Below are 19,422 nucleotides of genomic sequence, written 5' to 3'. Positions count from 1 at the left end.
GGAACATTTCAAGGACAAATATGTTGCTCAAGGGCGGCTAGTATGTCTTATTTCTGTCCTCAGCGCCAGACATGGATTTAAGCAGCTCTATAGCAGATTTAGGTCTATTCCTCTTGATACCTACGTAATGTGCCCTAATTGCATCACACACGACTCTGAAGAGAAAAGAGGACGAGTCATTCTATTGCATTTCTTTAAACTGTATGTAAAAATGTTTGTTTGAAAGAAAAAGATGAAAATCCCCACAGCAATAGAGGAAAGTATAACCTTCCACCTTGTATCAATGTTGCATTAGTATGGTGTAGATCAGTAAAGCTGCATGGATTTGGACAAATCAGGTACGCTTCAGTGAATCAGTAATGTGAGAGACATTTTCTGATTCCAGCAGTCACTTCCACTGTGCTGCTATGTCGAGCTGATTAAAAGTATTGTAACATTAAACTTATGTTGTAAGAAAACTTGAATGCCAAGTCATTCCTGTTTCCTTCAGGTGACCGAACAAGGAGCTAATTTCGAATTTTCAAAACATTTTCTCTCCTCAGGGGAGGAGTTTGCAGAGCTGTTACTCTGCAGAAGAAAATAAGACTTCAACAATGGCTACATTTCATTGATGTATTTCCTCCTGTACATTTGCCCTCCCAACAGGATGCAGAGGTAGAGCCGTGGGTTCAAATACTGGTCCAGTGCATGGATCTGAGTAAACCCTGCTTGCTTCACTGATTCAGTTATGTGTGAGCACTAAGATATTCTCTGATGGGAAAAAAAACAAATGAATGCCATTTCCAAGGGGGGAAAAAAGCTTAAATTGCTATCAGCACTTGTTCTTCATTCGGTAAGGGTAAATGGAATATTTTGTGGTATTAAATGAAAGAGAGCGTCAGTGCAGATAGGCAAAATGATAAATATATGGCGTATTGCTTTGGCTGATGAGTTAAATCCAAATGAAACAGCACTGTATTACACAAAGGAATAAAACCAACACTAAACACAAATCACCAAATGGGAGTTAAGTAAACCTGAGTTGATGTTGTTTTCTCAAACCTGTTTTCTTGTGATTTTCTTTGTTCTATTGCATATCCTCCACCCATCTTCCTCCACCTATACACCAAAGAGTTGCATTTGCATCTCATTTCTCTATGCATCTCCTTGTCCTTTCCCCTTTTCCCCCCATGCTTCATGCTAACCTGAGACCCAGCATCTTGGCCACGTCCTCTTGCATCGCTGCTGCCACCTTTCAGCGCTCCCTATCGAGTAATGGCCTTGATTTTAATGACTTTTTCAATTATGCTTTCTTGGCTACAGCTCTCACCCTGTAATCTCCATCATTTCCATCCATTAAACTCTTGCTTTCCCTTGGCAGCAATCAATCTTCGGTTTCTTTTAAACACTTTAAAACAGCAGAGCGCCTTTTTTTTAATCCTGAATAACAGTGACAACCTCCTGACCTGCCTCACAGCAAGCTGTTCGTGGACTATGAGAGGAGAGAAGTGCAAAGCGCAAAAGAAAGAGTGGAAAGCAAAACAGCAACAGTGTTTCTTTCTTGCCAAAGTAAACACAATTCGGGTCAGACACATGTACGTGGAGGATTTCCTACCTGCTCTTTGACAGATGCAAGGATGGAAGAGGTCGTCTCTGTCTCAGCTCTGTCCCCATTGGAGGCCGGCATGACGGGGGCAACCATGGCCCCCTTCTCTTGCTCCGCAGGCTGGTCTGGCACTGGCATTGCTAATATAAAAAAAAAACACACAAACACACAGAAAGAAGAAGCATTACTGTTAAGCCAGTTAAAAGTACAGCACTGAGGAAAAAGAGGTGGGTAAAAATAGGTTATATCAATGTCAATCCAGTTCTAAAGCCTAAAGTAAGCTCACGAAATCTACTTGCGAAGGGAGAAGACCTACGCCGTCACCTCGCCTCTGTGACAGATTATCCTATAAATTACACTTTGGTTTGAAGTAGCATTATTACACCAACAGTTGTGATTTATTCAAAGACTGCATCTCTGTCATATGAGCCATTTTCCACACACAGTATCACTTATGTCATGCCAAGAAGAAACAAAGCAACCAAATTCAGATTCAATTAAAAACTGAGACGGAAGGTGTGGGGGAGGGAGTGGTGGGAGATACAGAAGGCGAGGGAAAGATACTGCATGAGATGCAAGAAAGATGTGCATGTGGGATAATAAAAAAACAACAGGGAGTTATTAGCTGGTGTAGTTCAGCATGTAGTTTGGCATAGTAATGTGTCAATTTGGTCAATATAGTCACCAGCTGATGTACAACGCATGGAGGAAATTAAGTCAGTTTAAAATCCTCAGAGACAAACTGCCAATTGACATCAAAGTTTGCATTCCTGTGCACAGTCATTACTCAGTCGACCTGTCAATCGATCCATTCAGTGCGAATAACACTTAACAAGCATATTGGTGATGTGAATTACAAACAGACGTCCATAAATCTGCCCACATCTTGCACAGAAAAATGATGGCCCATTAGCTGCAGAGCTTTCCTTTTTGTTTTTGTATTTAAATTTCCAGATCCGATGACCAATTTTGTTTAATAACATTATTCTGTATTTGCTCTGCTCAGCACCATTTGCAATACTGTTGTGTCTTTTATGTTATGGGAAATGGTGCCATTATAGATGAACCACGCTTGAGTGATCTAATAAAGTGGGGAATACAAATTGCAAAAAGTTATTTTTCTCATTCACTGTGGTCGGAAAAGAGAGTGAGTATGACATTTATGACATTTAATATCAGGTGGAACCAATCCTTTAAACAAGTCCACCACCCTGACTCAACAGTGCTGTGGATGCAGTAGATGCTTGTTGCATGTTAATGAGCTCCAAAGCCTGGATGCTACGTGCAACCAGCAATTAGTCTTCAACCTACCCACTCACACACACATACACAGAGTCACACCTCTCACCTGTGTCACTGCCTGTGTCACCTCAGAAACAGATAATGTGATTCCCCACTCATCATGATTTTAATTACTAGAATAAAGGGAAGTGATGAGTTACAGAGAGCTGACAGTTCATGTCAAAAAAAAAAAAGAAGTCTGGCTGGATTCACTTTAAAAAGGTAAACGTGTAATGTTTGGGTGTACGACCTTAATCAAACATCACCTCAACAACTGCAACAAATTAACGTCTGTCTCGTCTGAATATATCTGAACAAGTCTGGATACATTGGGGTGATAACATATTTGACACCTCTAAATTGATCCATCTATAATGTGCTCCACCACAGACACCAGATGCTATTTTAAATGCTATGATACACACTAGAATCCTATTTTCTGCTCCAGGCCATCAAACATTGCTTTTATTTTACCAAGAAATAACCAGGCATACGCTATAAATGCTTAACACTTAAAATGCACAATATTTAATACTTGACTTGCTTTTAATTTGAAGTTAAGACATCCATAAGAAGATACATTTGCAGTTTTAAGAACCTAAAAACCATATCAATGTAGTTTTACATCTCCTCTCTCAGGTTTCACTTAAACAGATCGGTGAGCCAATCAGAGAAGAGATTCTGAGCCTTTCAGAATTAATCTGATTGATCTGTTTTGTGCATGATCGAATATAAATCTAGCAAAATTTCACTTCAAACACCCAAAGCATCCAAATCCTGCAACACTGGGTGGTGGAGTCCAATGTGGGCTGCGCTGGCGGCATAGCAGATGGCAGTGGCTGTACATTTGTGATTATACAACATGAGATCTTTAAACTGACATGGACTGACATTTTCTTGTGTGCAACTTGAATGCCTGTAGGTTAGTACTAGATGAGATGGTGGTGGAAAAACAGACTGTTTTCTGCCTAAAAATATACAATAGGTCAAGGGTCATATCAGTTCTAGAAACCTCATTGACCTTATCGGCCCTGCGAGGCACAGTTCACAGTGCTGGAACAAAACTGGCAGTGTGTGGTGACGGCCGTGACACTGGTCTGAAACTCAGAGTAAGTGGTAGAAAAACTGTTTTGGCTCTCCCTCTCTCTCTCTCTCTGAATCCATGTTCTGTGGTAATTAAGATTAAGATATTCCTAGAAGTCGACAGAGACGCCACACACTTTTTTCTGCTTTCATTTTACAATTGCTTTACAGTTGCTGTAGTAGTATCATATAAAAATAAGTTGCTTGTTGAATAAGATTCACAAGGTAAAGTCATTTTATAATTCTATAACATTAATTGGAATTGATTTAACACCATCAATAAAAGCCTCTGTGCCTCTTTCCTGTCTGAGCCAAGAGCCTCAGAGAGAGAGAGTGGGGGAGATAAAGAGCCTGAGAAATCAAGAAATTGGTCTGCGAGTTTTAATAAGACATCCATAGGGACAGGATTTTGTCAATACAGCAGCGCCAACTTCAGCAAAAGACCAAATAATGAAGTGATTGCAAGTGGGATTACATCATGCTGTCCGTGCTGTCTCTCACTTTACAAGTCGGTGCAAATCTCAGCCCCTCACCTCTGACATCTGATGCAGAGATCCAAGTATGTCCTCATTAACTTACACTCACCCGTTCTGTTCCCACACAATGGCGTGTGTACACTAAGCTGCGCAAGTTCAGCCATAGATTTCATTAGTGTTTTACGGTTTAAAGCGGGTTTTTTTTTTTGTAGAGCCGATATTTATTTACAGTAATATCATTTAGAGGGCTAATCAGAAAGACACTATAGGGTTAAGTGAGCCATTAGTATCAACTCAGACAGCTTACACAGACGGTAAACAAGTCAGGGAGGATCCACAAAGCCTACAAAAATCAAACATCCAGTCAGTCTATCAGCCACTTAGCCAGCCAGCAGACAGACTGCAGGCCAGGCAGGGTGGTGTCGGTAAATAAAAGATGCTAGTGAGACGGCCTGCATATGGTTATTTTCACTCTCACTGACAAACACCACTTCTGTGTCTGGCATCTCCCCTCCCAAGTGAAGATGAGTCACCAGAGTTTGGCTCCTGAACAACCAGAACCCCAGCAAAGACCATATTACACCATCTGGCCGACTGCCGCATTTGTATTGAACGAGAGACGGCCAAATGTGCAAGTCAGTGGGCAGGGGAGAGACTCGTCTCACCTCCTTTGCGGAGTTGTTTTCCACAGCAAACACCTCTTGTCGTGAACTGAGCCTTGACCTGCCACAGCAGAATAAACCTATAGAAAATGTCCTCCATCAATAAATCAGTAAATCCTTGGTGATAGTTTTGGCCTTGGTTCCACAAAGCATCCGGTTACATTTGCAGCACTAAAGTCTATTGTATTTTCAAATAGGCATGATAGACCTTTCTCATGGCAGGAAAATTACATGTGTGACTAATCACATTAATGATGGCTTCACTCAATGAAGCTGTGCCAATGAGCCATGCCAGCGCCAGCCAGCACAATACCAAAGCCCTGGAACTGGATCACCTATTTAAAAAAAATGCAGCCATTACTGCTTCTACCAGTTTTGTTAAGTCACAATGTCTGTGCCAACTGGCTGTAAGTGCTGTGAGGAAAATTTGCAAATGTTGACTGTCTAACTCTGAATAAACAAAACTTTATTCATTATTGCCATTCAAGTGCATTCACCGACATTGAAGAACAGTGCTTTGCTAATCAGATAACCCCTTTTATCCAATTGCTTTGTGACACAGTATTCACAATATTTACTATACTGGCAAATACAGTCACATTCAGCAAGCAACACAAGGTTTGAGTGATTTTGATGAGTGCATTTTTGTGGACTGACTCATCAGAATCACTGAAAGAAAAAAAAGAAGAAAAAAAAACCTTAATCCAACCCCTGCACAAATGCAATTTTGGAGCCTCCGCATACAATCACAGACATCATTGTGAACCATTTATTTCCTGAGGAAGCCAGTGATCATGTATAGAGAAGGCACAAACCCTTTGTGATTAGTGTCCAGGCAGGTGCTGTGCTGAGAAAATTGCAAAGTTGGCTCACTGTATATTGGCTGCTTCAGAGATAATCCCAGCACCAACACATTCGCCATCAAATGTCACAATACTCCATCACCCCCAATATTCTTCTCAGGCTATTGTCAAGGAAGCACAGTTAAGCTGCTATTGAATAGATGTGTTATGTCCTGCAGGGTACAATGTAACAGGAACCTCAGCTTAAAGGGGGGCTTTTGTAGCTCCGGGGACACATTTAACTGTAGCACACTCTGGCTAATATGAGTTGTGTGCAGCTTCCTGTTGAACTGAGCAGGAATGACGGCTTGACATTTCATTTGGCTCAGGCCTAGATAAGACATGAAAAGCTCAGACAAAGCCTCCTGTTTTTGGCAGCATGGCAGAGGACTTAGCGTTTTGTAGAATTCCTGGGAGAACAAAGTGTAAACAATAGAGGAAGTGCACATCACGGTTTGAAGTTTTACTACTAATAATTCCTTCGCATATTTGCAGTCAGCAAAGTAGACAACGGAAAAGCTGAGGAGCAATCACATCCCCCTCTGTGTGCACTGTGCATTACAGATTTCTGCTGAACAACTCAATCCTTAAGATTGATAGACACTGAAATATACTAATTTTACAATGTGACATCCTAGCCAGGTTGTCTCAGGTAAATCTACCCACAGCACTGCGGCTGATGTGATGTCATATCATCATAATAAGTGGCTGAGAACAAAAAGCTGTGATGGTGGTTTATCATGGTTTTATGTTTCTACATCACCAGTCAATGAAAAATATACTGTATAGCCCACAGCTTGCTTTGTGAAGGGAGGGAGAGACAGCTGCCTCTTATTCCTGCAATCCCTCAGTTTGGTTGCTGTGAAAACAACAACACCGCCATCTCAGAGAAATTATGTTTACAGCTATAGTATAATATTATTTTGCCACATCACATTGTGATGACAAAAGTAATTTGTGCCTGGATTGTATTCATAAAGAACGTAATTGTTGAATGAATGACTTACAGCAATGGGAGCTGATTCGTGAGATGGCGGGTGTGCAACTGGTGAAACTATCAGAGAACACGGTTCACATCTGTGGTACGGCAAGAGAAAGATTGTTTGGTTTAATGCTTTTAAACATGTCATGTGTCAAATCACTGTGGGCTTTCTCTGTATTAAACTACTCCACGGTCATTCCCCATCATTAACCAAAGTGCTATCAGTGTCTAGACATACAAAAGTTTAATGATGATGTAGTCGCAGTAAGTGGAAATAATTCTAGGCTACCCTGCTGCACGCTGTCCAATCCTATCTTGCCATTTTCATAATTTTGCCTGTTGTCTGTAATAATATTCGGTTGTTAGCTCCAGACTGTGCATGGCTGTTTAGTTTTAAATGTCCTAAGTATATGCTCTAATTTGTATCTCTTGTAGCTTTTCAAATCCAACAGGACCTTTCAGATCTTAAAAACATCTCAACCCAGGAGCACACTGCGGGTACACTGTGTGAGCGTTTCAGTATGAGTTAGAGTGGTTACACTGGCTGCATGAGAGTTACCTCTCTCAACGTTGTGTTGCGTGATAGAGATATGGAATCTCGCCTTTTTTCACCCATGTTCCACCAAAAATAGAGAAACAACCTGCTGATAGGCATATGGCTGTCTATGTGTATTTCCTAAGCAGCTGCCAGAGGAGAGAGCGGCACTTTAGTGATGACATTTTCTGTCAAAAATTAATTAGACATCAATTTATAATGAAAAGAAATCCAATATAGGAAGAACCCACAAGCTTTATGTAGACATATATGAACAAGAGCTAGATATTGCTGCTCATTAACTGAATCAATTCATTTCTGAGTCACAAGGTCCTAATTTGATTTGATTTGATTCCTAATTCAATATCAGTTCAGTTGGAAATAATTCAGTTACAATCTCAGTTTGGCTTGGATATGAATGAGATCCTTGGAAAACTAATGCTGCAAATTGAACCTCTATCCTGGGGCATTATCAATAATATTAAAACAGTTACATGGATGCACTTGATGCCAAATTGAAGGATTGCAGGTACTATAAGATGCAGCTGTCTCTCCCTCCCTCCATAAAACAAGCTGTAGTGGGCTATACAGTATATTTTTCATTGATTGGTGATGCAGAAACATAAAACCATGATAAGCCACCATTGCAGCTTTTGGTCCTCTGCCACATATCAGCCAGACAGCCACACATGCAATTCAAGAAATTATGTGCCTCAGCTACCCAGATGCACCTGTTAGAGAGCACGACTAGCAAAAAACAAAAAACAGTGAACGACTAGCTTCTATTTCACATCTTATTTTGACTATTTGCTATCTTTGAAACCCCAAACGCACACCACACATCTGTCTTTGTCTTTGAATTTATTAGTGACTTCACAGAGACCGCCTCTTCTACTGTTTGTTTGTTTGTTTGTTTGTTTGTCCCTCATGCGCGCTTCTGTGCTGTTTGTGTAGCCTACAAACCAGAGCCACCTGTGGAGCATGAGCTCAGATAAATAGCGGCTCGTTTCCAACATTTGATAAACACAGTTCATGTCGTGACATGTTTATATACATTAACTTACTTGTGTCGAACACGTTGAGCCATAGCGACCACTTTACATCCATTCAGAAGAGAAGTTGGGGTGCAGCCAGGCTAGGCTAGGCTAAGCTAAGCTAGGCTAGGCTAACATAACATAGCTAAGCTAAACTTCCCAGGAATAACAGACTGTCGCGTTTTTCTGTAAAAATCTCATATAAAAGACTTTGTGAGAAGAGTCAATGGCCAATTTAAGAAAGTTTTCTGTCTTTTCATATTTAACGTTACTAATTAAAGCATTAATTTAAGCAGGCAAGACCACCTGCAGCTACCTGACACATTTAAAGGAGAAGTGCTCTGCTTTGATACCTGGACCATTGTGTTACTCAGTGCGTTACTGACGCCTGGAAAGCAACGAAATGACAACTTTGACAATTTCCTTTTTTATTAGCTCTCAACATGATTTTGAAGCAGCACATCTTCAAGCCCGTAAAAACGAATCCTTTCAAGTGGAGATAGGCTAAATAATAATATTTCACTTTTATTACTTTTATTATATATTTTTTTATTTAACCAGAAGACCCATTGAGATCAAGACCTACCTGGCCAAGAAAGGCAGCAGCACATGTCATAGCGAATTAAGACAGATATCAATAACAAAACAAACACTGAAATATAAAAGTGCCGGCACTTATAGGCTACTGTAGGCCTATGCGCAGGCCAGATCCACATATTCATCGGCGTGTTATGAACACTGGAATATTTAATGAAGATCAGTAAATTGTTAAAGGCATAGGTATAGGTTTTGTTTTTTTCCCCGTATGTTTCTGAGGCAGTCAAGTGATGTCAGCTGCCAGCAATGCAGGCAGCTTGTCCTTGGCTTCAAAGTAGCATTGTTTTTAACCTGGTAGACTTCACCTACACACCCACCACCTAGTATGTAGGCTATAGGCTACATGAAACGGTTCACATGCCCTGTATGAACAAGAACCTCAACTGTATAATGCCCTTTGATTTTAAGAGAGGCTGCAGAACTGAAAGCTCTGATAAGATTAAGCAGAAATGGCTTCAGACGTAATTGCAAAGTGGGGGCTGATAAAATCTGTTGATCAGGGTTCACTGAGAAGTTGCCCTCCTAATACATCTGTTGAATATTTCCTTTATTGTGGCATCACATTAAGTAGCTATGTTTAAAGGTTCTGGGAACGATTGTCACTGCCATTCAATCTTACACTGGACCACCAGCACCTCAGAACAAAGCAAATTTTTATTCTCTTCTCGGGGTGATATTACTCCAGTATTTCTCTGCATGGAAAGTAGTTATTTGCTGTTTCAAATCTAGGTTACAGGATATTTGATCTCTGACTGAAACCCTGTATAAAAGACTGTAACACTATTCATCTGGTGTCGCCCCCGTACAATGTGAAATCAGTTGAGCAATTCACAGCCTGCTTTGGGTCTCTCCTCTGCATCAACATAAAGCTGCAAGTGATGAGGGAGCAACTTTACAACACCTGGTGGTGGAAAAGACAGCAGTATGTTGGATTTTATGAGGCTGGAGCAGAGTAGCAGAGTTGGCGGATACTGCGTAACAGCAACTACACCGCAGGGGCACTGCAACCACGCCACAGAGGAGAAGAACGACACTTTGAAGCTGTGCCAATGCATTGCATTGTATAGGGATGTTTCAGACACCAGTGTCGATCCACAGGTCTGCTTCCTTTACTTACGCTATTACTGTTATCCATCATTCAATCCATTATCTACCCACAGCATCGATATGTCAATTCATTTGTGTTTGTGTAATTTTCCATGCTGCATTCAGTTGTACTTTCCTGGAGGCATGCATATTGGCTTTCCATTACATTACAATGGATCCGTTGGGTGCCAATTAAATTACGCCATATGTTGAAATTGAGCTTTTTTTAGCACCTCTAACACCTCTAACCCATGCTCACGCTCCGACCCGACAGGCCTTCACACATAGCTACACCTTGCAAACACACAGACATCCAGTATGCACACATTCTTCTGTGGGTCTCTTTCCATTTTGCATTTTTAGTTTGCAATACATAATGGTAAGGGACAACTGCTTATAATTTAAGTGCTCTGAAATAAGTAAGACCCTCAAATGTTAATTGATTGACTGATTGATTTTCTTTGTTGTAAAGTTGAGGATGTACCTCTTAAATTTATTTTATGCCAACAACACTCATTCACATGTATTAAGAAAAACACATTAAGGATGGGAATTCAGTCTTCAAAGACTGAGTCCCAAGTATTGCGTGATCGGGAAGCAACTGTCCTCAGCACGTTTGAGTGGGCGGCTCCTCGGAGGAATACAATCAAAAGCGTGCACTCCACCCCACACATGAAATGACACTGCTGAAATATTTACGAAGCTTTGAAATACAGTGTAGGTTGGAAGGAATGTGTGACGGCTGTAGAAAAAGAATGAGGATGGTGTTTAAAAATATGGGAATGCTAGGTATAGAGTTTGAATCCTCCGGTGTTCATTTTAAAAAGACCTTTTGACATGGCCCAGTAGAAGAAGTGCAGGTGTAAGTAATGAAATTAATGACATATTTTTGGTATTGTGAATGGTGGCCCTTTGGTTGTCAATCTGTCATTAGTTGCTGGGATACAAGGTAGAGCACTCGTTAGTGTTATTAGTAACACCTGTGCTTTTTCCTACTGTGACAGGTCACGTCATACTCAAATTCTGACTCACTGACTCATTTATAAGCATTGCAAAATAGAACATTTGAGTCATGCTGATCTCTTGTTTCCAGAAAATGCTCCCAATGTGAGCAGCCTAAAGAAACTCCCCACGAGTCAAAATCACTTCCAGACATTTGAGAACACGTCATTCATACACCTGCGAAGGATGTATGATGGACTTTCTGTGGCTTTGTTATAAGACGTGTCTCAATTCAGGGGCAGCTTCCCTCAGAGGCTGCATTTACCGATTGCATCACAGCTGGACGACCAGGCACCAGCAGAGAGGCATTTTTAAATGTAAGTGTTGTGTTTCAGCTCGGTACATCTGTTAAAACCAAGGGGCCTTGTGAAATAAAAAGGTCCGTGTTGTCAAGGTTGCTAGGCGACAGGAACCACGCTTTGCAACGCGACGGTAGCAGCAGGCACAGCTGGTGGAGGCAGTGTAAATCCTCCATGGACCAGACTGTCTCATTTCAGTTTGGCCTTCACTGTCTACAATAGTTACAAAAGTCCAGGCCTTCATAAACACCTGATACGACATATTTTCAGACTAAAGGTCATTGCAAGGACTCACTTGCATTCAAGGGTGATTGTACATGGAGTGGATTAGACATGGAGTCTAGAGCCACTTTGTTGTTATGATCAATGATAACTGATACTGAAAATGTGTCATATATTGTACGCTTTAAAGGTCCAGTGTGTAATATGGAGGTAAAACCGTGATATTGAGCGTTCAGATTCTACAGTAGTTTGCAGCGCTCACTCACTTGCTCGCATTCACCACTCCCATCGGCAAAGTGACAGTGGCCTCCGAGGACAAAAAAAAACATGTTTAGCTACCACGATTGGGGCAACTGGGTGTATTTCAGGAGCATGGAGCGATGAGGTGAAGATCTGAACCATTTTACAACATGTCTGCTGCTTCCTACTCCATCTTCTGTCTTTCTTTCCGCCTTCTTCTTCGTTGGTTTATTTATGCACGCAAAACATGCTCTCTGGCTGGCTGGATTAATCCATTCGGGCTGCCGTACAAACATGGCGGCACAAGATGGCGACACTCTGAAGCAAGACCCTTGCTATATGAGAAGAAGAATTATAAGGCTACGAAAATCAATCATTTTATAGCTATTATTCACTTGTACAAATATATTCATGGGTAGTATATTCAGATTTTGCCAATGAATACATAAAACATACAGAGACACTGTAATATAGCTATATTTAATCAAATCTGAAACTTTCGATTGATTTTACATCTTCTTTTCATTGCATGATTGATAGAATTACCATGACGGTTACAGCATCCAGAGAGACTGCACTCAAAATGAAATACCTACACAATGATCTCACTGAACATATACTTGCCCATGTTATTGGTTAGGTAATAACCAGTGTTGATTAGTTAAAATGACTGTGCTTGATGTAAATGATCCCTGCATTTGTAGACATTGCCTGTGGGCTGGCATGATCTCTTTTTGTATTGGTGTGAAGCAACTTTGGAGAGTAGGCTAAGGGGAATAGAGGATAGAGAGCAGGGGATATTTTTTCTGCTGACATTTCGAGGGAATTTCTCCTGGTTAATGTAAAATGCTGAAGTGTTCTCCATCGAGCCATAAAAAAGTAGCTCTCTCGTCCTCTAGACACAGACAGTATTCACTCGGTACTTCCTTTGACATGGTTTAATTGGCCTAAGAGGAACTAATACACTGTATACGTTTCAAAGACAAATGTTTCCACAATGGCTCAGTGTTACATGGCTATTCATGCATTTTAGAGCACATTTATGGTGACTCAAAGCCAAATTATAGTTTCTGATGGGAAGTCTCTTGAACCCACAAGCACTGAAGGAAAGACATGTACATTTGAGCGCACACACACACACACACACATTTGCAGGCACACAGCTGTTAATGACGTATTCCTCTGGGCCTAAATGCATATTGCTGTGATCCATGTCGGCGTTATTAAAACTGGCTCATGCTAACCTTTTGTATTTCAAATATACATTGATGCCTATCAAATCTACAGTATATAGTTAGTGCCATGGGGCTAATGCTCCGAGGCACTACTGTTATCCTGTGTTTTCCTCATTATGCATCTTCCCTGACAAATTTCAGTTTGCTACTCCTCCTACAGCTGTGAGAGGACACAAGAAAATGACATACTATTAAACTTAATAATCTCTCTTACAATGTGCTCAAAACAGGGAGACTATTCCGCTGATATTCCAGACCCCTTTCTCCCATACATTTATACGAAACTGCCATTTCCAATTTACCTAAAAACGCGCATGGCCCAGCCCAAGGCAATTCATTCTGCAAGGAAATGTTCTTTTGATATAAAATGGTTAGTCATCTTTAATGTTTCCCCATTTGTTTCTCATAGGATAATCAAATGAGGAATGTGTGCATTAGACTGGAAAGAATAGACTTAATATAAATTCAACTTAAAATATTTTGTATACTTTGTATCTGACAAAAATGGGTAAATGTTACCTTATACACTGTATCATTAGCTGTATGCACTTGAGCAGCATCCTCAAAAGCAAGAATAACAACTAACCCTTGCATACAGCTCACAGGCCTAATGTCAGCATGAGTCAAAACTGGTGAAATTAAGAAATAATAATTATAATTTCCACATCCAATTTTGCCTTTCAAAAATGATTCACATATTCTGCCACATAGGAATGTCTTGGGTGATTGATAGCTCCAATTTACCTACATGTGGCATCTAATATTAAACTCTGAATAATGCATAATTCAGTTAGCACTGCTGAGAGATTGAGAGTGCACACTACATGCATGTAGACAAATGCACACACACACACAGACATGCATATGACATGTGAATTAAAACATATACCCATGTGGGCGAGCATGTAAACATTTCTGAATATGCAAACACACCCCCAACTAAAAATAGATATACCAGGCCTGTGCATAATTAGAACACCATAACAACCAAAGTAGGCATAACAAATGGGCTATAGCACCTATACTTTATGTCATCAACAGATTTATAACTTTATAAACCAAGTACATCAATTGCAAAATTACTGTTACAGTATGTGACTTTGTTCAAATTGAAACAAATATGTCTGAAAAAATGTTGTCATGTATAAATCGTGCTTTTCAGTAGACATCCACATTCACAAACAAATGTGTACACACCAACACATTCTTGCAATGGACATGACACTCACCATGAATGTAAATCACTCACTGATGCAGTATGCAAGTATGTCTGTGATTTTGTGCTCATGTAGCCTACCAACTGGTGCATAAAGCATTTGGTCCTTCTGTAGTCCCCGGGTCCAAGAGGGCCGTAATAATATGCAATCATGTGCTGAAAGGACCAAAAGTGTGAATATCCATATTATGCACAGATTGAAAATGTGTATTGGTGGTCTGTCAAACTTAAATTCCCCCCAGGAGATAAGAGCCAGCCCAGATAACTTCGGAGGAGGCCGGACCAGACCACAGAGTGAGACTATGGGTGGTGGGTGTGGCTCACGGCTCCAGCAGCCTCAGTTATTCTGGAGGCTGGTCACAGACATCTGTGATCTGATGCCTGAGGCCTGTTTTGCTCACTATCAAAAGCCCCAGAGCAAGCAGTCAACAGAGACAGCAACATTGATCATTTCAATCGATACCCCCAGCTATTGCTACTGTAGCATTTCTGTGATATACTCTGGTCTGTTATTTGGAGTACAAAAATTATTTAGTACTCTATAGAAAATAATTAATATTTAATAGATTTCTCTTAAAGAAGTAACAAATATATTTTCAATTGTTGTTGTTATTGTTGGTGTAGCCTGGAGCACAAAAAGTACTGCACACACAAACACACAGACACACACACGAATGCGCTCACACACAGCTCAGTCAGGCAGCTGGGAGGCAGCGAGATGGTTGACCTAGATTGGGTGCTGCGCTTGAAGACATGCAGGAGAAACCATCTGCATACAAAGTTAGAAATCTCTCCCCCAAATGTCAGAGAAACCAGGGAGGAGAGGAGCAAATAATTCCAACTTTTTTTCTTGAATGAACAGAATGATGTAAATTTTCTTCCACAGACAGTGGAGACAGTAGGAAGACAGAAAAATAAACATACAGACACACTGAGGAGCCATGTGATCCCAGTCCCACTCTGCTGTCTGTGCGCATACACAAGTGCAGCTTCTATTAGTTTTATTCTCTATTTTTGATGGATTTTTTATGATTCAAGCAGGGCATACATCATTTTGAGAAAACAAGATCATGGACAAAGACTATCTGGCATAAGATTTGTGACATAACTCCAACAAAACACTGGTGATCAGATTTTGGGCAATTACAAAAGCAACATTTTACCTCTAGCGGGTGTAAACAATAGACAGCTCATAAGCAGCATCATCACCTTGACTGGCAGACTAATAAATACTGTGGGTGATTAACACGTCTGAAATAAAGCTGCTGCTTCCCAAAGCAAGAGCTGTCAGCAGGAAGGCGGCGTGCCACAGCTTCTCCTGTCACTTCAGAAGCACAAGACCAGAGACGGACAGGAAGTAGCAGTAAGTCAAAGATGGAGATTATGCAGTGTGGATAAAGTGGTTTAGAAGTCAGAGAGGCTAAGTGATCACGGAGATAAGAAGTAAAATCTGGGATGAAGGTTTAAAAAAAGAGAGAGGATGAAAGGCAAAGACAAAGGAGAAAAATAGGAGAGGAGGTAGGTAGAAATCAGGCATTTTCTTTTGTCTCACACCTCCATCTGACTTCCTTCACACCTCTCTGAACAATGAGCACCCGATAATCTCCTCATAATTGGCATATTGCCATCATACACATGCACACAGGATGCACACAAGCTTTCTACTTCCTTTGACACTGATTTTCTCAGGTGGAAATCTTCCAAGTGGAGGAGAGCCTGTGATAACAGTGCCCATGTGGAAATGAGCAACAGGGTTAATGGGAAATGTGGTTTTCCTTCTAGAAAACACCACTTGTGGGACAATGTATGGGTAATATATTGTTAATTTAATGGTGAAACACCAAATAACACCATGAATTTTGCTTATTACCTGGTCGCCCTGTCATATTGGCTGAATGATCTGTATGACATGGTTCAGGGATGGTGTCCAGGATTAACTCAAGAGTCCTATCACAGTGGAGCACACACACTTCACCACTCGCTCTTTTTCTGTCTTACTGTTTGATTTATTTCTCAGCCTCCTCTATTAATAAAAAAAATCCTCATTTCACCCATTCCCTCACTTGGGATAGAAACTTCACATATGTTTGTGTATTACAGGAGCCTTAACAGGAACCACAACATTTGCAGTGACATATTGCATTAGGTACAATAACTTGTGCAAGTCATGAAACTTGCAAAGACATGACTGTAATGGCTTGCTATATTCCCAAATCCATTTATAGAGCCTGTCTTTGTAAGAAAAACAGGGATAAAGGCTAACACCTTGCAGCTGCCTGCGGGAAGGACAGTCATGCCAATCTGTTTCTTTAAAATCATTGAGAGCCTCTGAGAAGCATTGTCCTTGACTTACTATCCTGCAGGAGAACGCAAGGCAGTGTGTATTTTTACAGTGTTTTCAAACTTTTAAACATTTAGAGAAGTACAAAATAATCTGCAGCCTTCAGTGGACTGACTGCGAGGGGGTTATTTGCAAGAAAAACAGAACATTGTCTACATCTGGCTCCTAGGGTGTGTCAGTGTGTTTCACAGATTTTCCAATTATAAATTTCAAGCCTATCTAAAAAAATTTTTTTTATCAAAGTAAATGCCTTAACATATCACGCTATGGTGAAAGTAGAACTTACACCCTCTCGCATTTCCCACGCACAACGGTAGCAAGTGTTAAAGAACATTGCCAGTATGATCATGTTGCACTTGCTTTACAATACCCCAATTATAAAGTGACAATTGTGACAGCTTCTAATTTGTTTATTTCCATTTCCAGTGCAACAATGTATACTGTTCTGCTCCTCTTTATGGTAAGGGCAGCCTACACAACAGATAATGACTTTTTAGTAATGAAATAGTGTTTGTTTGTTTTTTCTTTCTGTTCTACTTTGTTTTGAAGCCTCAGGTCCAGCACCATCAAGTTGGCCCTGTCAGGGGAAAAAGCATCATTAGACCCTCTCCCAAAAGTTCAGCCAGAAAGTGGCTTGTGCAGGCCACCAGGAGTTCAAAAAACCTCCATTAATTAATAACTGAGTCCAGGCTCCAGTTTCGCTCCTGTGGGCAACTAGTTCCAAAACAAACCTTGGTAATTTTGCTACTTGGACAATTGACAGACATGAATAATGAGCAGGCTGCCGCTGTCCCTTTGAGACCCTGTAGTGAAAGTCAGGCTGGTGATATGAATTCTGGACATAAGTGCCCCAAATATAACTGCAGAGTGCCGACACCAGCTATTTGCTTTGCGGGCACATCCTGAATGTGTCTATTAAAAACCACCTCCACCCCAATCTTTCTCTCCCTGTGCTCATGAAACGGAGAGGTGCCTAGCAGCTAAAAAAGAAACTTCAGCCTTTCATATGGGGGAATAAAAAAGCACACAAACAATGGAAAGATCTGAAGGTCACTCATGATCATACTTTATGTCAATAAAATTTGAAAAATAAGTGAAGGAATCCACATGTGTTCCCTGCATTCCCTCGTGATACAAACACGCTGAAAGCTTTTACGGGATGTGAACTATTGTGTGTGAAATTATAAAATGTCCATTACACCTACACCTATGCCTGTTTATTCAAATACACTGTCTGAAGATATTATACCTCTGAAATGTTTGGAATTCAAGGAAAATACCACTTTGCGTCACTCACCCAAGTCTACACAATTACCATCTGAGCCGCTGACTTTTGTAAAGTGCTAACGTGTTAACACCGGAGATGACATGCACTCCAAGCACCTTTGACAGGTGGATGTGGAGGGATAGCGTGACTGGACTGAAAGAAGTGCTTTTAACGTATTCTCCCTCATCTTAAACACTTGTTGGAGAATGGAGACACATACACGAAGACGGAGAAACACTGTGACAGAGAAAAAGAGAAAACTGTTACTCCGACGGAGAGCAATGACGGTACAGTGGGTTCAGTTGATAACCTTGACCGTGATTGTTCTGTGTTGTACGTGAGGATATGATTGGCATTCAAAAGGGAGTGAGGGCCAACGTTTACCTGGGTGTTATCTCTAAAACAGCAGGCCCGAGATGCTCTGTAATCTAATGAAAGAGTGCGGCCCTCTGTGACAGGACCAAGAGGGAAAATGAAATGTAAAACCAAAGAAAAATAGGTGGTCATTTCATATCTGACTGTTAGTTTTACATAGCGTAGTAAACATGACAGTGTGGAGATAAAAGCAGTAAAAGCTCACCCACAAATACATTGCTTCAATAAAAACGGTCCTATTCACTAATTCCTGCAGATGATTTCTAAATTGTTGTTCTGTTTTCATCTCTCTGTGGTGTATAGAGCTCCCCCCCCCCCCCCCCCCCCCGCACCACCACACACACACAGACACTCACACCTTGGAGAGCAGCAGATCAACAGAGTGAGGAACGCAGTTGGAGGTAGGTAGAGGGAAAAGGATATGAAAGCAAGCAAGAAAGAACGAAGGTGATGAACAAGAAAGCAGAGTGGGATAGAGGGAAAACTTCACACATACCCTGCTGCAGGCTGATCATGTGAGCCTGCCTGAGCTTCATACACAGACTGCTTGCACATTTGTGTTTAAATTCATTACATAACCAGATGCTTCAGACAGCATGATAGATACTTGCAATATAAATAATTGGGTTAAATCCAGAGGCCAGCTAAAAGAAAAAAGAAAAAATGTATAAATTCATGCCCCTCACCTTAGTGTAACTTGCACTTGAACAGGGTACCTTTGTCTTGGTGATACCCTCAGGTGGAAAATGAATAAATGGTAAATTCAAAGCTGACATTCTTTTTTTTTTTTTTTAAAGGAGACATATTATGCCTCCCCTTTCCACGAAGTAAAATAGTTCCCAGGTGTCTTAAAGACATATATGTGAAATGCCCCAAGGATCAAACATCACAGCTCTCTATTTATACTCATACAGTAAAACAGCAGAACGGCTGGTTTCAGTGCCTGTCCCTTTAAATGCAAATGAACCACTGCTTGCCCCGCCCCACCCCTTCTACCAGTCCCAGGTAGGGGTGGGGTTATGCAAATTCCAAACCTAGTTACATCAATGGAAGACAACTGAG

General features: G+C 40.8%; 1 protein-coding gene across 1 annotated transcript in view; it reads right to left on the bottom strand.

Annotated features, from left to right (window-relative positions):
• The window catches only part of ctnnd2a (catenin (cadherin-associated protein), delta 2a), a gene marked incomplete at its 3' end in the record, with an annotated part of 234,759 nt that overhangs the window by 196,606 nt on the left and 18,731 nt on the right, over positions 1–19,422 (bottom strand). The window contains exon 2 of the mRNA XM_083995112.1: positions 1,595–1,725. Within this exon, the coding sequence (XP_083851238.1) occupies positions 1,595–1,723 (129 nt within the window). The 5' untranslated portion in view covers positions 1,724–1,725. The remainder of the gene's footprint in view (positions 1–1,594; positions 1,726–19,422) is intronic.

Source organism: Trachurus trachurus, assembly GCF_905171665.1.
Source record: "Trachurus trachurus genome assembly, chromosome: 20".
NCBI lineage: Eukaryota > Metazoa > Chordata > Actinopteri > Carangiformes > Carangidae > Trachurus > Trachurus trachurus.
The sequence above is the reverse complement of the archived record's forward strand: the minus strand, read 5'-3'. Positions and strand labels throughout refer to the sequence as shown.